At 35.3% G+C, this 27,165-nt stretch overlaps 1 protein-coding gene across 2 annotated transcripts in view; it reads right to left on the bottom strand.

Annotated features, from left to right (window-relative positions):
* The window catches only part of LOC149786614 (uncharacterized), a 109,105-nt gene that overhangs the window by 43,062 nt on the left and 38,878 nt on the right, over nt 1-27,165 (bottom strand). For both annotated transcript variants that reach the window (XM_089977123.1, XM_089977124.1), the window contains exons 10-15: nt 25,588-25,797; nt 20,586-20,683; nt 18,587-18,730; nt 16,607-16,759; nt 3,879-3,978; nt 1,366-1,473 (exon numbers count right to left, since the gene is read on the bottom strand). In XM_089977123.1, the coding sequence (XP_089833249.1) occupies nt 1,366-1,473; nt 3,879-3,978; nt 16,607-16,759; nt 18,587-18,730; nt 20,586-20,683; nt 25,588-25,797 (813 nt within the window). The remainder of the gene's footprint in view (nt 1-1,365; nt 1,474-3,878; nt 3,979-16,606; nt 16,760-18,586; nt 18,731-20,585; nt 20,684-25,587; nt 25,798-27,165) is intronic.

Genomic DNA, 27,165 nt, shown 5'->3' with positions numbered 1-27,165 from the left:
CATGGCGGCCAGTATTATTGGTGGAGGAAGAACCCGGAAAAACCACGGAAAGAACCACCGACCCACGAGAAGCTACTGGCAAGCTTTCTCACATACCCACATTAGCCGAATCCGAGACTCAAACCCACGCAGACAGAGGTGAGATGGCAGTGATCCGTAACAGAGAGCGCTTCAGACCATTCGGCCACTCGTGGCCCCGGTATGGAAATAAAAGGGAAACTTTGACAAATAAAGAACCAATACACAAAGTCATTTATTGAGAAATAACATTCACATTACCAACTGATGCAAAGCAGTATGTAAATTTCCAACTCTGTATTTGCTAACAGGTACATAAACATGTAATCAATCAACAGGGATTAATGTTGTAGCTTAGCATTATTTATTATGTATGCTCTGCCTTGGACACAACTGGGAAGATACCCAAGCAATTTTAAACCATGTATTTTTCCTACATTTGTCTTTACACACCCCTAGCTTGGCTACTAACAAATACCACAAGAAATGAGTGAGTGAGTGTGTGTGTGTAATTTTAATGTAGCTTTAACAGTGTTTCAGTCATATCGCTATGATATCTGCAGTGTGGCAGTTTATAGTGATGTCTAGCACTGGTGCATCATGCTGCAGACACGTATCATGTTGTCCCACCCAGTTACATTATCCTGACACCAGGCCGACCAGTCCTAGCACTAACCTCTTAATGCTGAGCGGTCTCACAAGAAATGTTACCACTGTATAGTTTGTGCAGGTAAATGTATGAAATTGACACCTGGCATGGTTGGGTTTACAGTGTCAGGGTTTTTCCCACCTGTTTAGTGTGTTAACTCACAAAGTGAACACAACAGAATTAGCAATAGGTGCTATTAAATGCATTACTGCAACAATAAAATCACGGATGGCCTTCCACTAGATCAAGTGCATTTCCACAATAGTTGGGGAAATCCATCACACTGTGTGGACATTTGTTATTCGTAATGGGCACTTAACCCACTGCCCCTGTCCACATCCACAGGATTGAGTGGGCAATCTGCAATCCAGAATGCATGTACTGTACCTGAATCTGACAAATGTTTTTACTTACACTACTTTCATTTGTTAACTTCAGTGTCACTTTCAGTTTGTGAGAGAGACAGAAAAAGGTAGTTAATAATACTAATACTGCAAAGTGTGATACCATCTAGAACAGTCCACTCTCAAAGTTTCATTTCAATGTTATACAAATTGTACGCATACAAGGCTATATTTAAATCAAAGCAACTTTTGCATGCATTTACAAAGCAACGAATACTATGTGCTCAAGCCTACCTCAGAAGACTAAGTAAACCATTGTTCAATAATATAAAAATCATCCACTAAGAAACTCACAAGACTTGATATTCTTCTCCAGCAGTCTGCTTAAACTATATGACTGAACATCAGGATGCATTGTGTCAAGCTTGCCAATTCGGACACATTTCAGTGCTGAAGTTTTATCTGCAAATAGTAATTGAAAGAACGTTTTCAAACAAAAATTCTTTTCATTTCAGTGATATTAATTCCAAATACGGATTTTCAAAGTGTTAAAGACTGTGTTCTATTAATTCTGCAACAAAAAGTCAACCTTTGAATGATTTCAATTCATTTGTTTTATCAACTCTATGGAAAATAAATGCAAACTATGGATTATTTCAATTATTAGCGTTGTGAAAATTCAGTTCATGCTATTTAAGTATGCAAACAATGGATTCAGGCTCTGGCTGGCAAGCAATTTTCCATGTGTTGTGTGCTATAGTATGCTTGAATCAATAATAACTACCTGTTAAGAAAATAAACTCTTATACTTTTGTTTTTCATGCTTATTGCAGAGGAATTTAAATATATAAAAACGAAGCCTTTCTGAATTTCAGTTAAATCCTAATTCCATGAAAAAGATAGATTACATTTCCATTTACATAATGTCATCCTTTGACTTAAGAAATTTAGCAATTCTAATCCCTTTAAACAGAATGTTAAAACAAAATTGTAGTTTACTGTTACAGATCCAATTTCAGTAAACATGTCAAGGATTGGCAAAAGAATTTTTTTAAAAATTTAAACATATGAATCATTTCATCAAAATGTTGTTGTTGTTGCAGCCAGTATAAATGGTGATGGAAGAACCCAGGAAAGAACCACCAACCCATGAGAAGTTACTGGCAAGCTCTCTCATGTACCCACATTTGCCGAGCCCAAGGCTCAAACCCACGCAGACAGAGGTTAGATGGCAGTGATCCATAACAGTGAGTGCTTTAGACCACTTTAGACCACCTGCCCCATCAAAATGTCAACAACACAGTAATGAGAATCTGAAATCTGCTTTAATACAAGCAACAACATCAAATAATATGACTTTAAAATTCTCAATACAATGCATGAACATCATAATTCGATGTAATATTACTTTTATTTGTTTTAATACCTAAGGTAAATTGTATTTTAACAACATTATTTTTAAAGAGAATGACCTATGAAACGAAGAAAAAAAAATCCAGGAATCCATTATATATCTGTTTGTTCTATAATTTTATTCTATTTTAAAATGCAGGGTATTTAATCCATCTATGATTTTCTTGAGAAAATGCAATATAACAAATCTGGCACAAAAAAAAAGATTCTTCTAGTTCAAGTTGTTATGTTCACAAAATACCTTTAGGTGCAGCATAAAATTTTATGTCATGGTGTTATCGACTGTCATGGTCTTCGACCTTTAAATTTATGTCATCAATAAAAGTTCATTTAACCTGTTGCAGACCAATGTATCCACATTGGTCAGTTTAGTTAAGTTAAATCTATGATTATTAGTCAATTTAAAAAGCATAAGTGGATCTAAAATTGCTCATCTGCCAGACATCTGCATAAAAAAATTAAGTCACATTCTGTTGAGTCGTTCTGGAGAAGTTGTTTCAAGGTTGTTTTTTTTATAAATGTGGCCATATTTTATGGCACATAAGCATTATTTGTATAAATTTTAAAACCACTGAGGCCAAAATGCTTTCTTTTATAATTAGTCAAATTCTGTTGAGTGGCATTAAAAAGAAGTTGTATTAAGATTTATCTACTTTTAATAATGGTAGACATAACTGATCAAGGATTGGCATAGTAACAACAAATTTGAAAGATCTTAATGCCTGGATGTTTTCCATCACATTTGATCAAATTGTGATGAGCAGTTCTTTAAAAGTCATTCAAAGGTTTATTTTTTATTATAATAGTGACCATCATTTGGACAAATCTGAAAGACCTTCACACCAAGATGTTTAGTTTCAAATTATGTAAAATTATCTTCAGCATGTTGTGAGAAGTCATTGAAGTGTTGTTTTTCTAGGATTAGTAGTGGTAGCCATATCTGATTCTGGATTGGCATCATCTGAACAAATCTTAAAGGCTTTCATGCCAGAATGCTTCCATTCTAATTTTCTCCCATTATGTTGAGAAGCTTTTAGGACACAGCTGTAGAGAGCAACTGTGAAGAGTTGATGGAAAATGCACAATAGACAAAAGATCATACCTTAAGAATACCTGGCATTATGGCCACATGAGCTAAGAAACCATGTTACTAAACTGAAATTATTCAAAGATTTCTTCAGATCAATACCATTTTTATTTAAGAATAACAGTACTATATATCATAAAAAGTCATTTCCTGAAAACACCATTTGCGAGATGGTCACCTCAGTGGCCATGCTGGATGTCCAAGAGGCAACATTTTCATGCAAGACAAACTGGATCATCGAATGACTGCATGTATAAACTTTCATGGCAAGTTTAGAAAGAATAGTAAGAACAAACTTGTGCTAACAGATGGACAACAAACAACAGTCCACTGCATAATGTATAAGGCCAGCAGAGCTAAAAATTACCTTGTCTGGTACGATTGTATTCCATAAGCCTCCTCATCAGAACATCAACAGCAGCATTAGATGGGGCACAAACACAGATCTTGGCATTTCCATTGGTGTCCTTAAAAAAATAGCCAATACAGTAAACTTGTACATTACATTTGACTAGACATGTTATAACTACAGTGAGTTGGCTAAATATTGTATTAGCTACCAAGAATTAACAGTTCTCTGCATTAGCCACAATAAACAAACTTTTCTTCTGAATTTATATTCATAAAATGTTAAAGTATATAAAATGTGAATAAAGACAAGAGGTCAATGTGGGCCTGAGATTGTTCACCTGACATCTACTTGATGCAAGAATGGCTGGCTCATAAATCTGGGTCTTACTCAGCAGATTGCTTTCTAAAATATTTCTCATCTTTGATCCGTATCTGATGCCAACTCAGCATCACTTGTCCAATATCACAATACCTATGACAGGAAGCTTTCTGTCAAAGCTGGTCAAATTCTGCTGAGTAGTTGTGAGATAATGTAGTGTAAATCTCGGAGGTTCATTTGCTTTTGGTAACCATGACCACATTAGATAGCAGATCAGAATCAATCTGCAGGCCTTCAGCATTGAATGCTTTCTGTCAAAATCTGTCCACTTGTCTCCAGTGGCTTACAAGAAAAAGTTGAAGTTTTTACATTGTAAGTAGGAGCCACTACATTTTATGGCAGATTGGTACTATTTGTATAAACATAAAATCCTGTATGCCAACATGTTTTCTCTCAGATTTGACAACATTCTTTTCAGTGATTTTTCAGAAAAATTCATTCTACAAATTTTATTCAGCAAAAGCTGCAATATTTAATGATGAAACAGCATAAAATGTAAAAACTTGATAGCTCTTCATATCTGCATGCTTAATATGAAGTTTTCATCCAATTCTGTTTAGTGGTTTCTAATATTTATTAATCAACAAAATTGAAAGAAACTGACAGGTTTCATCAAATTCTGTTCTGCAGTTTTTGAGAAGTTGTATAAAGGTTTTTCAGACTTTCAGTAACAACATAAGTACTTGATAGCAGATCATAATATGAACACAACTGAAAAAGCCTACATGCAAGGATGCCTTTTGTTAAATTCAGCCATATTCTATTAAATTTTTAAAAAGTCTTTTAAGGGGTTCTCAATTATTAATTATATCTCTGATGGCCAATTTTCATAGTATGTATACAAATTTTGAGTCAGTCATGCCAGGATGAGTTCTGAAAATTTGGTCAAATTCAGTTAAGCTGCTTTTGAGAAGAATTTGTTTCAAGGATTATCTGTTTCAAGTAATGGTTGCCTATCTTATGGTGGTTCAACATCTTTTGTAGAAATCAGGATATATGTGATCAAATTATATTGAAAATTATTTGAAAAGGAAATTTTAAAAGGACTTTCTACTTTACTGAACAACACCCATATAAAATCACAGATTTGTAGCATTTGTCTTTTTTTATAACCATTCTTGTTTTATATAATTTAAAGGTTTTTCTATTTTAGTAAGAATCAACATAATCTCTGATAAGAAATCAGCATCACTTGCAAAAATCTTAATTGGCTTCATGTCTAGGTGCTCCCTGACAAGTTTGGGTGAAAATGGAAGTTGTTTTTGAGACGCTGACAACAGATATTGACAGGTGAAAGACAAGAAATGCATGACATATAGTCTTATGGACAGATTAGCTAAAACTTATATTATATTGGATATTAACCTAAAAAAATGCAACTGAGACATGTTTGAATTCTTTAACAACTAGTTTACTGCACTGTCTTACCACAAAAATGCTGATTTTGCTTTGAAAGTCTTTCATCTAAAGTCTGTTATCTTAGAAAATAATAGAACTTTGTTATCAAAGGTATGATAATATATTTGCATCCAACTAAAATATACAGCTCAATAGCCCACACACAACAGGATATAAAAAAACAGACCACACTATAAGCGAGGGTGAAAGTTACTTAGGGACATCAAAACTACTAAAGGAATGCCATCCCAGCATAAAGTAAACCCCAGGGGTGGAGGGTACAGTAACATTGCTGTTAAATGGCTTAACAGCTGAATACTTCCTTTATAATCATGCTGGGAATAATTACCAATAAAGAGATTTTTCTAATGAACTTTTATGCATTAATTAACTTTATCTTAAGATACCTGCCCTATGTAAGATTCCCAACAATATTTTTCAACAGGTTTCAATAACTATCATATGTACATGAAAACACTGTGTATTAGGTCAGTTTTCTGTTGGTGTTGATTCACAGCAAAACAAGATTCCTTTTCTTTTAAAAAAGCAGCAGACATTTATTTTGTGAAAGAACAATCAAAGCTGAAACTCAACATTTTATTTTTTCTATGAGTAAATCAGATTGTTTCATTCTAAAAACATGGGTTATTTCAACACATTTAAATCATCTTTTACACCACCTAGTGGATGTGATTCCTATTTAGATTTTTATATTGATGCGATCATAAAAAAAATATTACATGGGAATCATCAAAAGGAATATTTTAGTAATATTTCAAAGGACAAAATTAAGTCCTTATATAATCTAATGAATGACAACAGTATTGTGATTATAAAGGCTGATAAATCAAACACTATTATTATTATGAATCAAGATTATGTTAAAGATGAACATCAATTAATTTATGAAAAATTCTACAAACATATTAACGAAGACCCGTCATATAAATTAAATTGAAAATTTCAATATGTATTAATGAGATCACTAAAAGTAATAATTCTATTAATGAGGAATTTGATACTTTCCCTCTTAAAATACACACACCTCAATTCTACATATTACCCAAAACTCATATAAATCCTGACCATGATTTAACTTTAAATTATCCAAGATGACCCATTATATCAGGCTATAAATCATATACTGAAAACCTATCCAAATTTATTGATAGTGTTTTACAACCTTTAAAGAAATCACTTCCTTCATACATTAAAAATACCACTGATTGCATTAAAAAGAAATCACTTCCTTCATACATTAAAAATACCACTGATTCCATTAAAAAGTTGAAGTCTATTCCACAGCTATATGATAACTCAATTCTGGCATCATTAGATGTAACATCACTATAATGCAACATTCCATGTACAGATGGTGTTGAAGCGTGTAAATATTTTCTTGATAATAAAAAACGATATGTTTTATATCCTTTATAAAAATATAATTGTATGTATGACTGTATGTCTCTATTTTATTATTTTACTGATTAAGGTTTCATTAGAGACTCATGTATCTTTTTGATCCTGTCATATTTATAAAAAAATTATGATAAAGCATATCATTCATTACGTTACGTAATTGACTTATTTTAAAATATAAAGACGTCATCTGTTTCTTTTAGAACATCTTAGGCCTGAAGAAGCATTATTGGCATTTGTGTTGTTTTCTATCCCAATTATCTTGTTCTAATACATTTCAAAATTGCAAATCCACGGGTTTGTATTTTTCTTCATTCTAATTTCATTGAATGGTGCTAGGTCATCTAATAGTCATAAAATCTGGATCTGAAACTACTCCCTGTCCTGATCAGCATTTCCACAAATTGAAAACCAATTTATCTTGAGTACTTTTTCAGTATTGTGTTGAAATATAACATCCCCAACTTCTTTTCTAGTGCAAAAGCTAACACATGGTCACTTATACCAATACTAATAAAATGACTTTAACATAATAAGTGAGTATGAGAGACCAAAATTAGATCTAAATTCATGAAAATGTGTTTCAAGTCTTTGTTGGCTCATTGATTAGCAGTTCGAGATAAAAGATATTTACACAATTCTTTAATGCTAGAAATCAAATTTTAAATTAAATTATATTTCTCTCACGATACATACTTGATCACATTACATTGAGATAGCTTTCTCTGCTACTCCTAAATCTAGTCCTCCCGGAAAGATGAAAAATGTTTTTCTGTCTATATATTATAAAGTCAAAGGGAATCATCTCATATATATATATATATATATATATATATATATATATATATATATATATATATATATACATCATCAAATTTAGACCTAACGTTGGGTTCAGGTATCCTTAATGGATGCACACATCGCAGGGAGGGGTGGAAGGAATTATTTTTAATGTGATCAAGAAACATAATTTGCTACAAAAATTGTGTTCTTCCAGTCAGAGACATTACCTGATCATGTTACAGTAGGAGAATAAGCGACAGGAGGAAATGATGTGCATTCTACCTCTACCTGTGTCACCCAGCACAAGCAGGATTGCTAACTTCTCCTAATGTATGTTTAGCACAACAAGAGACAACTTGTTTATACACATGCACTGGCGATCCCTGTGGGATTCTATACTTGATTATTGCCTACCCATCAAATGTTTCCTTTGCAAACCCAGAGAAAATGGCAAATTCATGTCTGGTTCAAAGGATGTGCTTTTCTGAATAGGGAGTTGTCACTGTCAGTGCAGCTACCACGTATCCAATGAGATTCAGCTCTGTCATTAGCAAAAGCCATGTCAAACTAATGGAAACTAGAAAAGGCACTTGGCATTCCATTCATCTATGCTATGTCACAAACTGTGACATTATATTCAGGATCAGATTAATGTAAAGTAAAATCTTCATTAGTGTACCTGATCCTGTGCGATTTCAGATTATACTAATTTAGTAAGTCCCTTTAGTCAAGTGGCCAATGCTTGATGGATTAGGTCTTGCATTCCTACCTTCAGCAGTATGAATAGTCTTTCACAGATGATGCAAATGTTGTCCAGGGCCTGCATTTCAGGTAACATATAAAGGTATGTACAGGGTCCTGCATCTTTGCTCAACAGATTGATCAAGGTCTATAGAGGACACTGACAATGGTTTTCACTTCCAAGCGGTTGATGTAAAGAACTTTCTTCTGAAGAATCCATACGCCCCACCAACCATTGCAGATCCAGTAGCAAACTGGCACTGTAACAGGTCCAACTCTGGATTAAGTATACCAAGAAGCTGTAACAGGTCCAACTCTGCATTAAGTATGCCAAGGAGCTGTAACAGGTCCAACTCTGGATTAAGTATGCCAAGGAGCTGTAACAGGTCCAACTCTGCATTAAGTATGCCAAGGAGCTGTAACAGGTTCAACTCTGCATTAAGTATGCCAAGGAGCTGTAAGAAACATTTTCACATAAACAATGTCTTGTCTGATACTTTCTCCAGTGCATGAGCAATGTGTTTGGGAAAAGGACATAAGTTAATATGTGTTATGAGTTGCATATCTATATCAACAAAATGTTGAGAAGAGATAAGGTACATCTTCTCTACACTGCTTTTCCACCCTGAATTGCGAATGATGGACAGTTGTTCATCTCGTGAACCAAAAACAATACTTACTGAATGGTTTTGTAGTAAGTCATCCAGGAATACCAACTTCACTGTGGACCACATCTGTAACATGGATATTACTTGGTCTAACATCTTAATGAAGGTCCGGTTTCAATATCTTGCTTACTGCCAATGTGTGAATGATTATTTTGATGTATCTTCTTGCAAGATGCAAAGTTGATATGTATTAAAGTTTCCAAAACGTTGAGCAGGGACAAGATCCGACATCTCTACACTGATTATTCACCATTCATTAAGGGAAGAAAGCTTGTTCATGTTGTGAACCAAAACCTAAACTTAAAATGTTTATGTCATATGCCATGAAAGAAAATTGCTGTCTCTGTGGCTGACATCGTGAACTCTTAGTGAAGGCCCAAGGCTTAGACTGGAGATATATGAATCAATATATGAAAGTATGCGTTGGACATGTCAAGACTGCTCATCTACTTACTGCATCTCTATCACAGGTCTTAACTGTCACTGAACTTCATAATCAGAGAAGTTCTGGAGCAGAAGTCTTGTGTATGTGATTTTCATCCTATCTACACTGCCCTTTACCAGCAAACAAACTGGATTTTCTTGTGTAAAAGAATCCTCCTACATGGAATTGCCCTGGAGTTCCTTCATGAAAGTAGAATGACGCATGTTGAGGGGTTTGAACAACAAAATCCTGAGACTCCTTGACAGAGTTTGTGAAAATGACTGGTCAAAATCAGATGAAAAGAGAGTAGCTTGGCACATCAGGTGGATTGCCAGAAGGTGCGAGTGACAATGTATCAATGACAACTGATGGAAGGCCTGGGGATGGAGAAACTGTATTCATCTCTCTCCCTTCCCTGCCTGCAAAGATTAGGGCATATGACTCCAATAGCCAGGAGAAGAAAGAAAAATCTGCCATTGTTGAGAACTGTCAATATTATTTCCCTTTTCTTGTATGTTCCCTAAAAGGGTCATGCAGAGATTATAGATTGCATTCAAAGTTAAAGTGCAACTCTTGTGCCTCATACCTCCTCAATTCAATGCCCTAATATAAGTGAAGAGCTGAAAATGATGGAGTGTATAGAAAAATATCAATGATCTTTGGTGACTTTTCCAGTTAAATGAAAAAATAAATCATCTGATGTTCGGTGAACATTTGTTATGCAACTGAATCAGCAAAAAAACGCTGTTGCATTACCAGGACTGTGAATGCTTCAAGACATAACCTGTTATTTTTGCAACATTGAACAATTGTGACAAGATTCTAATGTCTACATCTCACAGGGCATTGACCTTGTTGGGAGAATTGATTGAAGGTGGAGGATGGCATTCTAATGGAGAGACAAAATCATACATATTTCCTCTACTGCTGCCTTGAACTAACTTCCATCCATTCTACTGTCAGATCTGCATGTTCTGGCATTTTGATTTAATCACCTTCATCAACTGGAAACGATGATGAAGCATCACTAGCATGCATCATCATTCGCCTACTGGCCATGCTGTCAGCAACAATAGCATGCATCATCATTCTGCCTACTGGCCATGATGTCAGCATCACTAGCATGCATCATCATTCTGCCTAGTGGCCATGCTGTCAGCATCACTAGCATGCATCATCATTCTGCCTAGTGGCCATGCTGTCAGCATCACTAGCATGCATCATCATTCTGCCTAGTGGCCATGCTATCAGCATCACTAGCATGCATCATCATTCTGCCTAGTGGCCATGCTGTCAGCAGCGATAGCATTATTTAATGCCAGTCCAGTCCTGTCAATTTCGCTCAACTCAAAATTAATACCCATCCTCTATGAATTTCAAAGTTCAGATCAAATGGCTGACTATGGAGCCTGTCTGGACAGCCAGCATTGCCAGTCACAGATAACAGACTCCTAACCATTGTAATTGTAAAAAGCTCATTTGTACAGCTGCACTGGTTGGTTGGATGTCAGAATGGCAAACTAAAAACTAAAGATGATATATGATTTGCAGTCTGGCTGCTTGGTCAATACAGACTGTTTTGGAATGGAAGGTCCATCTCTATCTTGGTAGTCTCTCGAGCCGAGGATGACAAATTGTGCAATCTCATCAACAGTGGATGCGCATGTGGTTCCGCAGTCCGAATTCCGATGCACACAGGCGCTTGCAGGTGGGGCATGGGATACAGGTGGTTGGCGGTAGCTGGGACACAGCGCTGTGATGTCTCTTACAAGCTGCAGCAAGATGCTGGCAGTGGTCAGCCTCGAAGGTGGAACTGACTTTTCTGGTCAGGGCATGGGAGTGGCTTCTGTCTAAGGCAGCAAGCTCAAGCTGGTGGGGTTGAGGGTCTGTCCTTTTGATGTACGTCTTGAGGTTGTCTTTGTACCTCTTGTGAGGAGACCGTCCATCTGTACCATACTGTTATCAACCATCCATCAATACCATACTGGTCAAGAGGCAAATCTTAATATTGGGCTCATTTCCTCAAGATTGCCATGCATGGATGGGGTAACAGATTTTAAGGAGTCATCATGCATCACTGATAGGGTCTTAGGCTTACTGCCATTTCAACTCATCAAAATATCGACAAAAGAGGCTGTCATTTTTCATCAAATGCAATTCCAAGACTTGTTTAGAATCAACTGTGCTTTCTACTGTATTCATGAACACAGTATATTCTATTACTGTTTTTGCATCTGCATGGCAGATGGAAAAGGCATCTCAACATCATCTATAAGACTAATCAATGATTCTACTGAATTCACTTGTACAGCATATTCTGCTGCCATTTTGCATCTATTCTGCATCATCATGCATGGTGGAATGGGCATCTTGACACCACCCATGAGACCAAACAATGATTCTACTGTATTCATTGATACAGTACGTTCTAGTGTTAACTCTGCCTGAGCATGAGGGGTGGAGACTGCATCTTGACATCCCTCATGAGGCTAATCAATGATTCCGATGCAAGGTGTATGTTAAAAGTCATGCTATGCTGTGTTGGAGTGTGCACATGTTTGTGGCCCATAAGCTGCTTTTTCAGAATGTTTGACCATGTATTTTTGTACCAAAGTGCACACAAATTACATGTGCCAATGTGCAATTGTGTGCATAGACATGTCTCGTGTCCATCCTGGACAACCTTACGTCACTTTCATTTCATCTCTAACAAACAAGTGCATACAACAAATATATATATTGCAATAATGCAAATCGTGTTACTGAAAATACTCTGAAGTGAATAGTTGATAAGTACATTACCCATAACTTTCTCTGGTGAAATTGAAAGTTACCAAAAATAAAATAACCGATAGTATGACAATTGCAAAATCATGAATAAATTCAGCAGAGTTCACAAAAATATTGTATGCACAATGTAAAACAACATTTTAGCTTATTCTGCCACTGGAAATAACAAATGGATGATTTTAAGTTTAAGTACAAGATGAAATGAATTCTATGGTGGACATCTTCACAGCATGACATTGAAAATAAAATCTGGTACATCCGTGTAAAACTGTGGCCACAGATTGGATAGAGTTAACATGCAGAAGCTGCTTCCCTTTGTCTACATAATATAACACAGACAGTTTTTTTTCTAGGATGACTGGATTCAGAAGTAGCAGAGAAAGTTATCCTAATGTAATGTGATCAAGTAATGTATTCGATGGAGAAAGTAAAGTATTATTTTTAGAAAACATTAATTAAAGCCTTAGACTAAGATATCTTTGATTAGAAGAACATTCCACACAAAAATCTGGGTAATCGATAGTTGGAGAGTGAGGAATTAGGGCCATACCTCCTCTAAATGATGATGCTGAAAACTGGAAATAGTTTGCTTTAGGTTTCCTCAAAATAAAAGTAAATTTTTTTGAGTCAGAAATTCAAACATTTCTTCATTTATTTTACTCTTGAATGATATTGAGGACTGACAGTCTGTGGATATAACTCCTGTAAATCATGTTGTGTAATGTTATAAAAAAAAATTTGTAGAGGCTCATAAATGCTGGTCAAATAATCACATAAACAGGTATGCTGCTGAAAACGAGATTGGGAAGATGGAGAAAAAGGATGCACAGCTCCTGACAATTTTGTTGCAGACTACAGAAAATCAAACTCATTCCAAGTTTCATAATGTAAATACTGCATACTAGATACTGAAATTCACTTATCTTTAGTCAAGTTGTGCTACTGAAAACAAAGTTGGATAGATGCATGGGCAATCAGAGCCAAAAACTAAAGTAAATGATGTAGTGGAATGCTGAAAACAGAACTCATCCAAGATCTCGTTACTGTAAAGCTGTATACCAAATTTGGCTGAAATGCAACTGTTCACATGTATGTTATCTTGATGAACTGAACTGTTGATTAATGGACAGCTGTTGTTGTGTTTTTGTTGTTGTGGGTTTAATGCCATTTTTCAGTACATGATAGACTATACATGGCGGCCAGTATATCAGGTGGAGAACAAACCTGAGAAAACCTTGGGATAAACCACTGGCCAATAATATGCAAGCTTCCTTACAAACCCATGTCAGCTGTGCCTGAGACAAAAATCACATGGTGTGAGCTGACATGTCAGTGATCAGTAAAGGCAAGCATCAAAGACCACTTGGCCACCAATGGCCTCTGAAAGTCTGTTGTGTAATGATCCTGTCAAATTTTGTTGACCCATTCTTGACAGGTTATTTTTTTTGTTGAAAAAAAAACTTTTATGTCACTTTTTGATATTATAGTGTACCTTAATTTAGAGTGTCTGCCTTGAATGCAGGAGGTCATGGGTGCAAACCCCAGCCGAGTCATAACAAACCCTTAAAAAATGGTACTATCAGATGCAAGATACCCCCCTTACAGCAGCAATGCCAACTAATCAGCATGCTTATCAGATGTCCTAGCATACATTTTCTTGATATGAACCTACACATACTGGAAGTGGCAAGAGTTAAGGTCCAGCAAGGAATAATGGTTTACTGAATCATCCAGTTACAGGTCCTTTAATTCCTCCAGTATTTTTGGCCAAAATAATAAGTCATTGTAAAGTGTGAATTTTGAATAGTATTGAATCATAAAGTTGAATGCATTGAGCATTCAAATTTTATCACATTAAGCCAGAAAAGTCTTTGTAAAGGGTCACTTCAACTGTTCTTCATTTCTTACCCGCCCCCCAAATGTCAGAGTTGAACTTGAAAGGCTAACAGCTATAACTCATTGAGATTTGACCAGGGCATTGCAATGCTGTCCTCAGAAAGTAAACATTTGAGCTACCAACCATAACTGCTTCATAGGAACCCATGTCAAATTATCATTTTCAAAGAGAAATTGATACGCAACATAGTTCAGAGATTCTAGGCTGTGCAAAATCTGACAGAAGAAATGTTTATCTTAGGAAAAATTTAGGAACCGCTGTCTATGATTGGTCAGAGTAAATTAAGGCATACACTTTGGAAATAATGTGAATTTAAAGTGATGACCTGGGTTGAAATTCTTTAGTCCGAAATCCTGAGAGAAGAAGTTTGGCTCCAAGGAAACCTAAAAATAATAGTGCTTTCTTCTTTAAACTAGAAAAGAGGACCAGGTGGCTATCTTGTAAGAAAAGACAGGTTTTAGTGCTAGGATGCACAATTTCTTTAAGAGAACAGCATTAAGGAAACAGTTTCCTGGGAGAGACAGGACAGTCCGAAGACGGAAGTCCGGAAATAGATGACTTGTTCTGAATAAAAGACTAGGAAGTCCATAAGAGATGAAGCGTTCAGAATAGGAAGACAAGAGATTAGGAAGGCATGACACATGGGTCATGAGAGGAAGGTGATGCAATCAGTCGTGGACATTGCACTCTTTTCACCACTCATTATTAGGATGAAATAAATCCAAATTAGACAATGCTATTAAATTTTCTGTATCTTCTTTTTCTCCTCACCTCTGATACCCTTTACAAATTATGACCTCTGGAATAGTAACTAGATCAGCTGATAAGATGCAACATCACCTCATTATTATGAAATTCAATGTATCTCACTTTTATTCAGATTCATACATGGTTTTAAAGATATATGTTCCAAGATGAATTAAAATTGGATCAGAAATACAACCTCCAGAATGGTAACAAACTCAGCCAATCAGATGCACTATCTCATCATTAATATGCATGGAGCTTGCTCACTGTATTCTACAAGCATCTATGCAATGTGACCTCATCAATATGTATGGATCTCACTCGTTATCCAATTCCTCCATGAGCTTAAGATATAAGCAGGGTGTTCTAAGTTTAATCAATGCTGGATCAGAGCAATGCCTTCTTGGAGGCAACAAATCCACCTAATCAGATGCAAGATTATCTATTATAAGCACAGCTCTAGTTCATTGTCAAACTCATCTAAGAGCTTGAAGATACAATCATCTATTCCAAGTGTAATAAAACTGGATCTGAAATATGGCCCCCTGATTCACATATGAACAGACAAAGGATGCATTCATACCATGAGCTCATCTGACCTATCAGCCAACTATGCTAACTACAATCAGCAGGATTCTGACAAGCTAAAATATATTCAAGAAAGCAAGGAGAAAGTCTGCCTATTCCTTTGTTTTCCAACAGGTCCTTGTACACCAACCAAGCTATGATTTCTTTTCTGTGAATTCATTTTTCTGGGTATCAGTTGTAAGGTTTTATGCATAACATTTTCATCAGTCTTTTAATTCTTGGATTCTCCACATGAGAATAATTGTTCATTGGGCCTTTACATTTTTAGCTTTTAGCGAATAAGAACTACATGGAAATCTGTACCTCAAAATTAAAGTATTTTTAAAATGCCAATTGATAATAGAGTCAAACCTGTCACCAGCAGCTACTCATGGGAAAAAGCAAAACTGGCTGTTGCATACAGGGGAAAGCTGTACAGAGGCCCAACTTTGAAAATTAGATTTTGACCAAAAACTATGCATTAAATATTTTTTATTATTATTAATATCATTATTAATATTATTATTATTATTACATTATCAATATTGTTTCAACCCTCCACCTAACGATAAAAGTGCCTTGCTTTTGAATTTGATGTACTGACACCTATGACTTGCACTATCAATGTGACTGGAGTTATGAGAACATTTGAGATAAGAAATGTTTGCTCATCAATTCACAATGCTTTCCTCAGGAAGCAAATATTCAGTTGGCACAGACTGAATAGTGAATGTAGATATGTTCTGGTGACTGAATGAGGCAGGGAAAAACCATTGTTTGGTTAAGAAACACCTGGATCCCGAGCACTGAAGGCAGTTGACATTTATATACTGGACTTTAATATACAAATTCTGCAAGAGGGAATTAGAAAGGCCATTGTAAACAGGCTGAACATTAAGACGGGTTTGTATTTTAAACACATCACAATTACCTTCATGATTTTCTTGATGAGTGCAATAATGGTGTATGACTTTCCTGTGCCTGGTGGTCCTTGCAGGAGACAGATTTTGGGAAAGGCATAAGGAGACAACACCATTTTTGTAATTGTAGCAATGGCCTCTGCTTGTGAAGAGTTATAATGTACCTGGATAAAGATGAAATAAAATGAATAATTCCAGCTCTAAAGTAAACTAACTGTCATTTTCAGATTCTTCATGAAAGTGTGCAACTATAGGTATTTTCTGTCTAAATCATTAATATCATCAATTCTTTTATCATAAAGTGCAAGAAAACTAAAGACCACATTTGAGGTCAGTTATTGTTTCTGAATTTGTTCATTTCTATTCTTTAATTAAACAGTTAAAAGACAATATCAATTTACTTCTTTATTAAACTACTAACCAGCATTTCCACTCACTTTTGTATTTCAGGTACACATTTATCCCCATCTAGTCAAAACTGAGGGTACAATGATAGATTAATGGGTGTTTTGGAAACCAAATCTGTGGTGAAGAATGTTGCAAAATGTACCAGTCATCATGTAATATCTACAGTTCATGATACAAAATTGTATTCATTAAAAGTGACTTAAGGTCAGATGTTTCTGCATTCAATGCTATTCGTAACCATGACAATAATCTTGAAATGTAAAATTAAGCAAATGACCAGATTCATTAAAGAATCTCATATTGATAACAATAAACTATATACCATACTTATCTCCACTGTTTTAGGCAGTAGTTTCTACTTTCACTCATGATCTCAAAGTCAGACCCACTGTTAACATATTTCCTAATTTTCAGTATTAGACTACATATTTTCTGTATTACACAATCTACATATACAATATAATAAGACACCACCGTATCTGCTAGTCCCAAGAAAGGGATGAGTGTAATCCAAGTGGTCAACAAAAATAAACTAAGCACAGAAAGTCTAATCATAACAGTTTTCTGTCTTAATACAAAAAGCTACATTTAAGACTTAAATTTATTTTTGCTGTAAAACTTTCCACCGTGATTAATCTTAAAGTGAACTGTACAAATCTTGCAACAAGCACAATAAAGAGCTATAAATCAGAGATAACGGTACTGCCTATTCTTGATATTCTTTAATATTTAGCAGCAGTCATTGTTGTCATTGGAAGAACCCTGGAAAACCCTGGTAATAACCAATAACCCAAGGGAAGCTGCTGGCAGCTTTCTCACATACCCACATTGGCCAACTCAAGTCTCAAACCCACGTGGACAAAGGTGAGATGGCAGTGATCAGTAAAGGCCACCCTGCCACATGGGGCCCCAGCAGCAGTCTTAATTTCTTCTTGTAAAGAATAAGCAATATAATTGGACAACAATGTACTCAGTGATTGTAATCTTAATATAGTTGCCTGATAGGTAGGGTGGCTGACTATATAGAGGCAAGCTGCTTTTTGATAATGATCACAAATTTGCAACACACACACAGAGTAAACTTAATAAATGTGTGGAATAAAATACATGGGAAATAAAAGTCTTATTCAATGTTTACTCCCAAAATAATATGTAGAGCTTATCTGATACATGTGCAAATTGATTTCCTTATGTACATAGACAAACACATATTAAAACTGTACCGGCAGAGTAATTCTTGCATGCAAATTTTGTACCATTTTTTTTGGGGGGGGGGTCCTTAACAGCCTATTTCAACACATTATTGGCTATATCATGACATGGAAATGGGAGACAAGTACTTTTCCCAAGGAGACACCCAGTCTAACTTATTATTCACAACCTATCTAACATATTATTCACAACCTATCTAACATATTATTCACAACCTATCTAACTTATTATTCACAACCTATCTAACTTATTATTCACAACCTATCTAACTTACAGTCTTGAGATTGGTTGATAAACCGAGTCCACATTTCAAAATGTAGGTGGACCATCCCCATCTATAAATCCAGGCAGCTCATCTGTGAATACAGTACCTTAAGGCTTGGGTCCACATAAGTCTCCTTGTCTAGAAATGTTAAACTGCATGTTGGATTCAGGATGTCCTGACATAATGGACTTCTGGGTAACAACGAAAGAGCATGGTACTGTCGAATCGTTGTAATGAGGGAGCTGATTTGCTGAAAAAATTAAAATAGCAATTTAAAATACAGACACCAGCAAACAAACAATGGTACATCATAAAATTTGAAGCAGCTTAAATCATTATAAGAAAAACAAAAAAGATGGCTGTCAAATGTTTTTTGCTTTAATGTGTTTTTTATTCTGGAGCCCAATATACATGCAGGTCTTAGAACAGTTCCTTCTGTTTAATACTACCACTGATCTATCTAAAATATATGCAATGGTAATCTATTTATTCAGATGGATATTATAATTTTCCAAAATCCATATCAGAATTTTAGCCAACTGTCCACAGTTTGCCCTATGAATAATGACAGCTGGAATGGCATCAAGAATTCTCAAGAAACAATATATGTGCATGGTTATTTCTGGTGTCATAGGTCTTCCAATCCCCACAACACATCTATATTAACAGTTGTTTGTATTAATTAGCTGATGCAATGTAAATTTTAATTTGTTGTACATAACTTCATCACTACTAAGACCATCTCATCCATTATTGTATTCATGAATTCCATTAATTACTGTACTTAAATGTAAACAATTACAACATCAAACCCACTGGATTCACATGTAATGGCTACAATCATAGTTATACAGATGTTTCAATCCAGTGCAACGCAACATTTTCCGGTGCTTCAGTAATACAGGTGAAGGATCAAATAAACAATGGAACATGTCTGCACAACAAGGGGCACACGTGGACCTGATATAGCTTACCTGGCTTATAATTTAACTGTTTCCATTTCACCAAAGTGGCCTTATAGTCGTTTTAGAATACAACCTATGCAAATGATCTCCCAAGCTTCACATCACAGTCTCTTGCTCATATAAGAAGTCAACCATGATCTTGATGACATAAACTCAAGTTTTATTTAAACTGGATGAGAAATGTACTCTCTACATCTAGATATAACAAATTCTGCCAGTCAGAAGTAAGATATCTCATTAATATGCACATACCTCACTTATTATAGAACCTGACCATTTATAACAATATTATAAACTATGGTGAAATGATACATCTGTGCTGCATAACAATATGATTCATGATGCACAGCCTGCAATATGATACATATCAATACACATATGAACTACAGGGTCTTTCCATCTTTGGAAGGTAGGTGGTGCCCTTTTATGTATGCTGACATACTGGTTGTATTTCCAGTATGCAGATTACAGACAGACATTTAGTTATATATTTATATGCAATTCTCACTGATGACAAGATAACAAAAATACTTTCAAACAGACAACCTGTTGGTTGTCAGTGAGTTTTATTCAATGTGTTACATCATTTAATGGTGGCTCCATTTAACTATTTCATTGGATTTACCAAAAAGTCAAGTAAAACTTTTTGAATATTAAAACAGTGACTCTTCTGGGGTGCTAGCAAATAAGCACATTAAAACTTTCATTTGGAATACTTTTGGAATGGTTCTGGATTACCTTGGAATTGATAGAACATAATAATATTTTAGGAACTCATACCATATTGTAAGCTATTTTTAATTCTTTCATTTTGTTTGTTTTATGTTATAGGAAAATAAATTTATCTTTTGGATTACATCATACTTGTTGGTTTTTGCTTCTCTTGTTACATAGTTTAAGCCCTTAGGACGTGGTCAAAATCTGATAAAACACTGACTTTAAAAATGGCAACAAGTTCAGCCAATCAGATGCAAGATCATTTCATTAATTTATGTTGATTTTACTACTATCAAACTGTAATTCTGATATTAAAATGTGGTTTATTTTGTTTTATTTGCTTCCCGATTATATATGCTAAAGCTGTATGGTAACAATGAATAAGATGAGTCGCTTTATTGTAAAAAGGTCAATGTCACTTACATGAACTTCTGATGGCTTCTCATGCATAGGTCGAAACTTTCTCCAGCGGATCTTGAACACAAACTTCATGTAAACATAGAAGTCAGGCCTGTTCTGCTCTGTGAAAATATACGAGTTACACGCTGAAGTTAATAACACAGAAAAATGAAGTCATCTGTGGTATTTTATTCCCATACATCATCACAAAAAGGTACTTAGAGACACTGGTGTGATCTGGAAATACAGCACAACCATCAAACTAAATAAATGACAGTCATCTCTAAAAAGAATACGATTTTTTTTAGTGTGTGTGTGTGTGTTTGTGTGATTAGGATTTTTAACATAGCTTTAACAATTTTTCAGTCATACTGCTACGATGACTGCACTGTGGCAGTTTATGGTGATGTCTGGCACTGGGGCATCATGAAACAGACATGCAATGTGATGTCCCACACAGTCACAGTATCCTGACACCAGGCCAACCAGTCTTAACACTAACTTCTTAATGCTGAGCACCCAGCAAGGCAGCTGGTATACCATTTTTGTAAGTATATTTTCCTTTATTATATACAATCAGAATGTAAACAGCAATTTTGTAACTTGTCTCAACAGACTGTTAATTTAGTAGTCCCTAACAAATGATGCAAACAATAAAAATTATTATGCAGAAATAAAATTCATTGCAAAGTTATCTTAACCTACAAAAGTTTCCCTCTGATAGACATTAAAGACACAAAACAATAAAACAAAACATATTTCATATGGCATCCAAGTAGCTGTACTATTGTGACTTGATGGAAACCAGAAATTAATTGATTCTTCTTCTTTCAAATCATTGTTCATTAAATCAGCTTCAGAAGCTATTTGTCCATCACTAGATTTTACCAATTGGAAGTCACAGGATTTGACTAACTCTCAAAGCAAGTATGACCACCATTACAAGCACAGTTCATACATCACTAATTACCTTGATTAGCCACAACTAAATGCAGCCTCACATGAAATGTATGTTGTCTACACACCTAATATGTACTCATTCATAGTACAAGAACACATTAACCTGAACAGAGTAATTTCTCACAATATACAATGTATTGATGCCATTTATAAGGAAAGTTTACCTTTGAATTAATATATTTATTTCTACTTGCAGCTGCATTGATCAGAGAGTACCCAAGTTGTTGACCAGAATGTACATAGTACGGAAAATTCTATAAAGTTATGTGGTAAACACAAATGATTTACCTATCTTGGTAAGCATAAACTGTAAGTAATGCTGACCATCTTTGGTTGTAATGATACAGTCATCGCCAAAAGCCGTGGCTAATAATCTGCTAAGCTCCTTTATTACCCATGGCTCACTGCGCTGTTATTTCCAGTTTTTCATGAGCATGCATAAACAAAAATACAATATTAACAATATAACAATCTCCTACACATCAACGAAAGTGACTGTTTTATCAATCGACAAGTGACTATGCATGGAAAAGAAACACTGATCATTCAAACGACTTGAAACGTCATGTTGGATCACAACAGTGTGAAAAAAACACTTGTGTTCACAGTGACTGACTAAGCAGATTTATCCATATTCATGAGAAAGGGGGAGTTTCCGCACAGGCTGCCATGGGTGATAAAGGCGCGAAGTGCATTATCACTTGTGGTTTGCTTCAAAGGGGATTGGTGTATAAAGAGATATTGTAAATACAATTATCAAGTTTCAAGATTCTATGGTAATGAGTACCCCAAAAACTTTAAACACAAAATTTCAACGGAATCGCTGAAGTGTAAAAGATAAGTAAAAGTAATTTTGTCAAGATGCATTTCTCACCAAATTTCATTGTTCAAGTCAGCATAATCCGAATACTTAGAGGTCATAAGCTAATGCAAAAGCCTAACCAAAATCAAGGCAAAAATTAAAGTCACCATGAGTTTTGTTGCAAGAAAGTGTGGTACTATCCGATATGCATATCATCATCGATTTGACGATTGTAGCACGATAAAAATGAACAAACATAAAATTTCACCCACATCAATGAAGCCTAAAATACTGGATATAATGACTGGTTGTGCAATAAGGGTATAGAGCCAATACAGCTGCATCCCTCATGATGTTATATGATTCTAGATTGGATAATATGTTCGATGCAATGAAAACAAACATGGTCATGCGCTGAATACAAAATGTAATCTAATCAGACATGCCAACCCTGACGAGTCCATCTAAGTAAGGGAGTTGATTTTTTCCATTAGCTTTAACAGTTTTCAGCAAGGTGTAACAAAATATCAATAACTGCTATTGTAAGGCTGGAAGACATAATTAAAAGTTTGACAAATTTATGACAAACATTATGTTCAACTGAAAAGTTAGTAAAGTACTCGTGGACATTATTTACCACTAGTTGTTGTTGTTGTTGTTGTAGGGTTTAACGCCATTTTTCAGCACACGATAGGCTATACATGGCAGCCAGCATTAATGGTGGAGGAAGAACCCGGGAAAACCCCGGAAAGAACCACCGACCCTCGAGAAGCTACTGGCAAACTTTCTCACATACCCACATTGGTCGAATCCGAGACTCGAACCTACGCAGACAGAGGTGAGATGGCAGTGATCTGTAACGGAGAGCGCTTTAGACCACTCGGCCACTCGGGGCCCCTTTACCACTAGTACAGTTGCACAAACTCCAGTTCCAAACCCTATGAAGCTCAATGGCTTGTTGCTATCTCTCAACTTGACATAATTCTTGGAAATTGTTTTCCATTTCACATGACAACGACAATCATATCTCCCGCCAAAGACATACTCAAATTGACACATGATGTCCAATTTTCGTAATTGTTTCCTTTCCAGCTATTATTCACAAAAATCTGAGTACTCCTTTATATTCTTCTGTGTTGATTAGTAACACTTTTCTAGAAGCTTATTTTCCCCTTAAAGATGCATTGGTTTCTGGATGCCATTTTAAAAAATTCTATAATCAACAGTTTGATCATGCAGACACTTCACATGAACAAATAGGTTTAGTTTAAAGTGTCTGGGGTGCTTTTGTAAAGTTAGTCTGGTTCCCTGACTAATTTTATTAATTCTAAGATGAAACCCAGATCTAATAAAACATGGATGAACCAATTATCTGGACTTTTTGGCAACGATAATTTTCCCATATCTTTTGCTAGTATGCCTAAGTCCATATTTTAAGGGTAATTTTCGTAAGACTTATGACAAAATCATAAGAGTTGGCAGATCTGCCATAGCCATTAAAATGTACAATGTAGGTCACAGCAACCCATATGTTGTATCTTGTGCCAACACACATGCATATAATCATCCAGTTTAGTTAGCATGAACAGTGCTTAAAATGAAACATTTAACCAAAGTCAGGGAAGCATTAGATATGCTTCAGTGACTTACATTTGTAATGAATTTAATGAGATGCATCATGTTTCATGATCCCACGTGTTATAATAGCATTGTGTATACAAAAATCAATGTGATCATGATGTAAATACTCAAAACTTTAACATGGGTACATACAATGTATAGGCTTCTACAAAATTAACTTCTCTATATTTTGCCCATATTTAGTGACCACCAGCCTTAGCTTCCACCAGCCTAATCCAACCAGGGCATGGCTTGCAATGTACCATGTACAGTATTTGTCTGGTCTATTATTCGAAATATAAGTCACTCACACATTAATTAATGTATGCATGTACTGTCATGTATATTTATAGTGTGTGCTTAACTTTTGTCCATGACTGTGGATTGTACTTTAAGATAATGTTCATTTGTAAACATGTTGACATAACTTTTTGAGTTCAGAAGATTCCAGAAACAAACTTGTTTTCAGTTTGAGGGAATTTTCCAATTAGAAATGACTCACATATCTAGGAAATTTCAGAACATTCCATTTTGTCCTAGGTCATGTGAAAAATGTACACAGACAGTTTCATATGCAATTATTCATTTCTGTTTAATTCCTGTTTCAGATCAGTCTTTGGGAATCTATAATCAGAGTTTGTAGATGATTTTAGATACAATTGGAGATGAATTATTTAAATAATTCATTGAAATTAATAAGGTGCTATTATTGGGATTACTCAGAAAACATTCAAAACTATTTGAGAGAATATCTTTGTGAAACATCAGGATGATGAAGATCATTGGATTTTTTCTGGACTTGTGATAGAACATTTAGGATTATTCTGTATTTAATTCACATAACTGCAAGTGTCTTTCGAATGTTCACTTCTGTAGTCTAAGGAAATAATTTATTTGTGGATTTTACTAAATGTTGGTTTCATTTTCTTTCTGTTAGATAGCTTAAGGCCATAGATTGTTAACTCTGTGTGTGTGTGCGCATGCTAATTGGATATCTCTGTCAATCCTGTACTGTCTTTCAATCTTCCTACTCAGCTTTTACCTATATCTTGTCCCCTGTATGAGCTCTACTGGCATGTCTAGCTGTACATATGGCATTTCATGACAGAAAAAATGACTAAATTTTAAAAATACCAATGACGGACAATAGATGATCATGCAAGTATGATGCAAAGAAAAGCAGTTGCTCAAGGACTGAAGTGTGTGTGTGTGTGTGTGTGTGTTTGTGTGATTTGGATTTTTAATGTACCTTTAACAATTTGTCAGTCATATCAGTACAATGTCTGCAGTGTGGCAGTTTATAGTGATGTCAAGCACTGGGGCATCATTCAAAAGACATGTACATGATGTCCCTCTCAGTCACATTATCCTGACACCAGGCCAACCAGTCCTAACACCAACCTCTTAATGCTGAGCAACTAGTGAGGCAGCTGTTAGTACCATTTTCATAAGTCTTTGGTATGACTCTGCTGGGGTTCAAACCCACAATCTCCCACATCCAAGGCGGATGCTCTGACCACTTGGCCACGAGAGCGGTTTTGAATAATATGAACATTTTCTTAACTAAAACATTGATCTTAGTGATGTGACTAATTTTCAAACTTATTTATGGCACAATCTCTGCAACAAAACAATAGGTAATACCTTCTTGTGGAATCATCTTTAAGACACGCAGGACAGAGCGACCATCTGTTTTGATGGTGATACTGTCTACATATGCCATTTGAGGAAACCAGTTTGGTTGACTTGACTGGTTCTTACTGTCATATGTCATAACTCCAAAGATGTTAAGCCATACTAAGTCACCTTCACTGATGTAGCGACCCCCATTCCAATCTTCCCTGGTAATCAATGCTGCAACGAAATAAGGATATGAACCAGTTAAGTCTGAGATGGAAATAAACTGCTGAATTTATGACTATGCAGTTAGGTTCCTTTGTTCTGTTTTCAAATTGCTGTTAAAAATTTGTAAGAAAACTGGTCAAATATCCTCATTTAAAAAAAAAAAAGATGGCATTAGATGACAAAAGAATCATTTTCCAAACAATGGGAAAGTCTTGACTTAAAAGCTTTTTCTAGTGTGTTGAATTAGGTCACATGTTTGAATGCCAGTACAGTGGTCACTCTCTTAGAAGGTCACCCCTTATGCAGCAGGAAAGTGGCCTTATCAGCTGGACAACCTTTCAAGAGGGAAATAAACAGACATGAATAATAAATACATATAAAGCATGAAAAACGTTAAGTAATTTTTATATATTAAAGTTTTTCATTTACAAAATCAAAGGAATAATACCAGGTTATGGACTTAATGTGATAACTAATATGAATGTTATTTTACTAAAATTTTGACTAATCATCAATTGCATTGCAAAACCACCATGTCAGTATAATCTGAGCTAAATCATCTGTAACTATTGTGTGGTCACTCTAAATTTGACCGTTTTTGCACTATTATGCCAGTTTCTAGCTCCGTTAGATGGGTGGCCATCCTTGAGGGGTACTTTTGAATACAAAGTTGTCAGCACCATGGGATTCCAGCTGTATAAACCAGGTGCCCACTGGTCTGTGAATGGGAGCCACTGTACTATTATTTTACTTGATTCAGTGGATGAAGATCTTTTCATAGATTAAAAAGAATCATTTCACATATTTCTTGTTGTAACCATTCAAATCTCATAGTAAGCTCTAAAAACAATGCAATCAATTATGTTTTGACTGACAATATTAGAGGCAATATTTAAGATCTCATATAAACTGTGGCATCAGGTAAACTCTAGAAGAAGAAAAAATTTATTACGACGAAAACAACATTTAAGTTGATATAAGCATAGCTGATTTAATTAACAAAATGAAGCAATGTTTTGGCATACATGTGAACTGTCAAGCCAGAAGAAAAAACTCTTGACTTTTGGGATTGTTCCTTGCCTATCTACCAATCTCCAAATATCTCCCAATTTTTGCAGAGAACTCCCAAAACTCCCAATTATTACATTATGTCATTCAATTTTCATCTCTAATAAAACAATTTTATATATATATATATATATATATATATATATATATATATGTATATATATCATTTGCAATCCACAGAGGCTATGTTCTATTGTATCACCTGTGAATACTGTTGTGATGAAATAATTAGTATAATTAGTAGGGCTGTTCCATTTAAACATACATGGTAGGCAGGGAAGGCAGTTTCTTTTAAATATATGCCAGGGT

Source organism: Sinohyriopsis cumingii, chromosome 12 (genome assembly GCF_028554795.1).
Source record: "Sinohyriopsis cumingii isolate HCF-2022 chromosome 12, ASM2855479v2, whole genome shotgun sequence".
Lineage (NCBI taxonomy): Eukaryota > Metazoa > Mollusca > Bivalvia > Unionida > Unionidae > Sinohyriopsis > Sinohyriopsis cumingii.
Note: the sequence above shows the minus strand (reverse complement) of the source record. Positions and strands in the feature narration are given on the sequence as shown.